General features: G+C 49.4%; 1 protein-coding gene across 1 annotated transcript in view; it reads left to right on the forward strand.

Annotated features, from left to right (window-relative positions):
• LOC138371910 (uncharacterized) overlaps positions 1–5416 on the forward strand; it is a 163826-nt gene extending 158410 nt beyond the window's left edge. The window contains exons 4-5 of the mRNA XM_069336960.1: positions 2156–2371; positions 2488–5416. Coding sequence (XP_069193061.1) covers positions 2156–2371; positions 2488–3000 — 729 coding nt within the window. The 3' untranslated portion in view covers positions 3001–5416. The remainder of the gene's footprint in view (positions 1–2155; positions 2372–2487) is intronic.
• The last annotated feature ends 584 nt before the right edge of the window (positions 5417–6000 follow it).

Consider the following 6000-nt stretch of genomic DNA (forward strand, 5'->3'; position numbering starts at 1 on the left):
ACAGGTCCAGCACCAACCCCTGCCAGTAGAGGAGGGCTGTAGCTACAAGTCCAGCACCAACCCCCTGCCAGTAGAGGGGGCTTGAGCTTCAGGTCCAGCACCAACCCCCTTCATGTAGAGGGGGGGGGCTGGAGCTACAGGTCCAGCACCAGCCCTCTGCCAGTAGAAGGGGGAGGGGTTGGAGCAACAGGTCCAGCACCAACCCCCCAGCCAGTAGAGGAGGGCTGGAGCTACAGGTCCAGCTCCAAACCCCTGCCAGTAGAGGGGGCTGGAGCTACAGGTCCAGCTCCAAGCCCCTGCCAGTAGAGGGGGCTAGAGCTGCAGGTCTAGCACCAACCCCCTGCCAGTTGAGGGGGGCTGGAGCTACAGGTCCTGCAACAACCCCCCAGCCAGTAGAGGGGGGGCTAGAGGTACTGGCCCAGCACCAACCCCCCTGCCAGCAGAGGGGGGGCTGGAGCTACAGGTCCAGATTCAACCCCCTGCCAGTAGAGGTGGGTTGGAGCTACAGGTCCAGCATCAACCCCCTGCCAGTAGAGATGGGCTGGAGCTACAGGTCCAGCACCAACCCCCTGCCAGTAGAGAGGGGAGGGTGAAGCTACAGGTCCAGTACTAACCCCCTGCCAGTAGAGGGGGGGGGGGTTGGAACTACTTTTCCAGCAGCAACCCCCTGCCAGTAGAGGTGGGTTGAGCTACAGGTCCAGCACCAATCCCCTGCCTGCCAGGAGAGGGGGCGCTGGAGCTACATTTCCAGCACCAACTCCCTGGCAGTAGAGGGGGGGCTGGAGCTAGAGGTCCATCACCAACTCCCTTCCAGTTGAGGGGGGGCTGGAGCTACATGTCCAGAACAACCCCCTGCCTGCAGAGGGGGTCTGGAGCTACAGGTCCAGAACAACCCTTTGCCAGTAGAGGGGGACTGAAGCTACAGGTCCAGAACAACCCCCTGCCAGTAGAGGGGGGTCTGGAGCTACAGGTCCAGAACAACCCCCTGCCAGTAGAGGGGGTCTGGAGCTACAGGTCCAGAACCAACCCTCTGTCAGTAGAGGGGGGGCTGGAGTTACAGGTCCATCACCAACCCCCTTCCAGTAGAGGGGGGCTGGAGCTGCAGGTCCATCACCAACCCCCTGCCAGTAGATTGGGGCTGGAGCCACAGGTCCAGCACCAACCCCCTGCCAGGAAAGGGGGGGCTGGAGCTACAGGTCCAGCACCAACCCCCTGCCAGTAGAGATGGGCTGGAGCTACAGGTCCAGCACCAACCCCCTGCCAGGAAAGGGGGGGCTGGAGCTACAGGTCCAGCACCAACCCCCTGCCAGTAGAGGGGGGGCTGGTGCTACAGGTCCAGCACCAACCCCCTGCCAGGAGAGGGGGGGCTGGAGCTACAGGTCCAGCACCAACCCCCTGCCAGTAGAGGGGGGCTGGAGCTACAGGTCCAGCACCAACCCCCTGCCAGGAGAGGGGGGGCTGGAGCTGCAGGTCCAGCACCAACCCCCTGCCAGGAGAGGGGGGGACCACAGGTGATAATGGAGCTGACACTGTCCACAGGTGATAATGGGGCTGACACTGTCCACAGGTGATAATGGGGCTGACACTGTCCACAGGTGATAATGGTGCTGACACTGACCACAGGTGATAATGGGCCTGACACTGTCCACAGGTGATAATGGGGCTGACACTGTCCACAGGTGATAATGGGGCTGACACTGACCACAGTTGATAATGGGGCTGACACTGACCACAGGTGATAGTGGGGTTGACACAGACCACAGGTGATAATGGGGCTGACACTGTCCACAGGTGATAATGGGGCTGACACTGTCCACAGGTGATAATGGGGCTGACACTGTCCACAGGTGATAATGGGGCTGACACTGACCACAGGTGATAATTGGGCTGACACTGACCAGAGGTGATAATGGGGCTGACACTGACCACAGGTGATAATGGGGCTGACACTGTCCACAGGTGATAATGGGGCTGACACTGTCCACAGGTGATAATGGGGCTGACACTGACCACAGGTGATAATGGGGCTGACACTGACCACAGGTGATATTGGGGCTGAAACTGACCACAGGTGATAATGGGTCTGACACTGTCCACAGGTGATAATGGGGCTGACACTGACCACAGGTGATAATGGGGCTGACACTATCCACAGATTGAAGACCTCCGCAGGATGAGTGAGCCCGTCAAGAGGCTGGTGGAGGCTGGCCGGGTGGTGGCCGTCAAGAGGCTGGTGGAGGCTGGCCGGGTGTTGGCCGTCCAGGAAGACCAAGATGGCCGCCGCTCCGCCAGGATAACTCTACAAGACGGACAGCTGTACCTCCACCCACTCCTGCGTCAGCCCACGCCCACCCACGCCCACACCCTCCAGGTTACTTTATTACACCTACTAGTCTTACTGACATTACTGACTTACTGAGTTTTGATAACTAATATGATAACATTTTGTTATACAGTTATCATCATGATTTATTTCATTTCCTGCAGGAGAGTGAGGTTGTGGGCGTGCTGGAGCCCTCCTGCACCCTGGCGTTCCTTGACCTCGGGTGGGCGGGGTCAACAAGAGGGCGGGTCACCATCCGGCTGACCCCTGACACTCCGCTGGCCAGACAGTTTGTGTTGTTGTGTACGGGCCAGCAGGGCCACACCTACCACAACACTAAACTGATGGAGGTGTGGGGCAAGGGTCAGCCGGGGGAGTGGGTGGCGGGTGGAGACTACGAGAGTATTGATGGTGAGGGAGGAGCCCCACTGCTGCCTGACCTCCAGGGGCAGTACCGGGAGTCACGCCAGGCAGGAGTTTTGTTGGCCTCGGGTGGGCCGGGGGGTCCCAGGAGTGCCCAGTTCATCATCACCACCAGGGACCGCCAGGATGGTGTCCAGTGGTCAGGTGTCTTCGGTGATGTGGTGAGCGGCCTGGATGTGCTGAGGGCAGCAGTCAACCACAGTGACATTACGGAGGTGACTGTGGTGGACTGTGGTGTTGTGCTGCCACTCTAGTTCATTGTATCACCACCATCACTACTGTAATGTTGTGCTGCCACTCTAGTTCACTGTACCATCACCATCACTACTGTGGTGTTGTGCTGCCACTCTAGTTCACTGTACCATCACCATCACTACTGTGGTGCTGTGCTGCCACTCTAGTTCACTGTACCACCACCACCATCACTACTGTGGTGTTGTGCTGCCACTCTAGTTCACTGTACCATCACCACCACTACTGTGGTGTTTTGCTGCCACTCTGGTTCACTGTACCATCACCATCACTACTGTGGTGTTGTGCTGCCACTCTAGTTTACTGTACCACCACCATCACTACTGTGGTGTTGTGCTGCCACTCTAGTTCACTGTACCACCATCATCACTACTGTGGTGTTGTGCTGCCACTCTAGTTCACTGTACCATCACCATCACTACTGTGGTGTTGTGCAACCACTCTAGTTCACTGTACCACCATCATCACTACTGTGGTGTGGTGCTGCCACTCTAGTTCACTGTACCACCACCATCACTACTGTGGTGTTGTACTGTCACTCTTCCACTTACTATTATTCTATATCACCAACACCTCACTATCTCTGCTATATCACTGGCCCATGGTGTGTTGTGATATTACCATACTGGTCCATGGTGTGTTGTGATATTGCCATACTGGTCCATGGTGTGTTGTGATATTACCATACTGGACCATGGTGTGTTGTGATATTACCATACTGGCCCATGGTGTGTTGTGATATTACCATACTGGTCCATGGTGTGTTGTGATATTACCATACTGGACCATGGTGTGTTGTGATATTACCATACTGGTCTATGGTGTGTTGTGATATTACCATACTGGTCCATGGTGTGTTGTGATATTACCATACTGGTCCATAGTGTGTTGTGATATTACCATACTGGACCATGGTGTGTTGTGATATTACCATACTGGTCCATAGTGTGTTGTGATATTACCATACTGGACCATGGTGTGTTGTGATATTACCATACTGGACCATGGTGTGTTGTGGTATTACCATACTGGTCCATGGTGTATTGTAATATTACCATATGGGTGTGAGGTGGAGTTATGACCACACATACACCAGTATGATCATACTGTAGCTGGTGTATGATGTGCTCAAACTGTATAGTGATGTCTTGGCTGATTAGCCTAGTATCATGAATATTAATTTATGTAGTTATTCTTTTTTCGACAACACACTAGTATTAAATGTTTATTGTCAATGTATTCCACATATATCTATGTATATTATATATCTGTACTATAAGTCCTTGCCATGTATTTGTGGATATATATTAGAAGTCTAGTGAATAGCAGTAGCCTAATGTGATGTAGCTTGAAAAACATCCGTATATGCTTATATTATGGAATGCTACATAATGCTGTATAGGAAATATTATGTGAACTATGATGGAGAATGTATAAATTTAGGTCTCGGATGTATTACTGTCATGTATACTGTGTAATTTCCCTTTCGTTATTGTTCATTACATTGTCCTCTAACATTAAATTAGATTTTAGCACTGTGAGATGTATACCACATAGACATGGTTTTGATACACATGTATATTTATACTTTATATTGTATTCATGTATACGTATGTATAATGGCTGACTGGCAGACGTCTTGAAATCCTCCCTTAACCCCACCTGCCAGTGTTACCATGTCTTGCTAATATGAATTCTTTGTTCACAAATTTTTATATCATGATATAATATGTAATGTACTGAATTACTGATATGTATTAATATGTAAGGTTGTGTATTATAGTCTTTATTTTGTTGATATATGAATTAGAAGTTCTTGATCGAGATATATCTGTATATGAGCTTGAGATATTTGAAAGAGAGGAGTCAGCTGACTCATAGAGGCGGATACAGTGTCGCTCCCGGCCAGCATGGCTCTGGGCGGTCACTCTTTGATTTTCTCAGTCGAGCGCATGTGTTGCCGCTACGGTCCGGGTTTTGTGACCTTATTTGTGTCATTTGACTGCTAGGATATTTGTCATGTTGCAGTAATGTATACCATGGATCAATTCTACCATTGTGCATCCTTTATACCAGGTGATAGGTGCTGTTATATATCTTAGTGAGGTGGGTACCTGAGGATCTTAAGTGATGCCATTGTGCTGTATATGATATTGATTCCTCATACTTCATTTGTTAATGGTTGTGACACCACCACCACCCTGTATTAGTATTAGCAGCATAATAGGCGCTAGTGTCCCACTGCGCCACGATAGAGCCTGGCGTCAGCTAGTGCTGATTGTATGCAGTTTTGAGACCTGTTGATGATCATGCCCAGCTTTAAGAAGCTGGATAAATCATTGAGTGTGAGTTTATAGATTGTATTCTTTATTATGTTATGTTCATTTATGTTAATGCCCAGTAAACTGGAATATTTTTTATTAGCCTTTCACTCTCTAGACACTTATTGATATTTGGCCAGGCTATGTTTTCCATTGATGCTGTAGGTTACTCCCCCTTAGCATATATATATATATATATATATATATATATATATATATATATATATATATATATATATATATATATATATATATATATATATATAATATATATATATATATATATATATATATATATATATATATATATATATATAATAATAATATATATATATATACGTGGCGCAGTGGTGAAACACTAGCCCCCGCACTTCGCGAACAATTTAGTCTGGGTTCGTATCCTGGCCGGGGAGGATTGACTGAGTTCCAATCCTTAACATTATGCCTCTCTTCACCCAGTAGTGAAACGATTTGACGGGTCGTATTCCGGAGGTATTAATTAAGATTAATAGTAATCTTAGGACTTAGCCGTATTAGGATAAAAGACCTGCCCGAAACGCTATGCGTGCTAGTGGCTTTACAAGAATGTAAAAACTGGTGGACCATCCAAGTAGTAGGCGTCCATCTGTTTCAGGAGACTATGGAGTTCCGTTCTGGTTGTCGGTCTGGAGTGGCCTCTCC

The sequence above is a fragment of the Procambarus clarkii genome, chromosome 37 (genome assembly GCF_040958095.1).
Source record: "Procambarus clarkii isolate CNS0578487 chromosome 37, FALCON_Pclarkii_2.0, whole genome shotgun sequence".
NCBI lineage: Eukaryota > Metazoa > Arthropoda > Malacostraca > Decapoda > Cambaridae > Procambarus > Procambarus clarkii.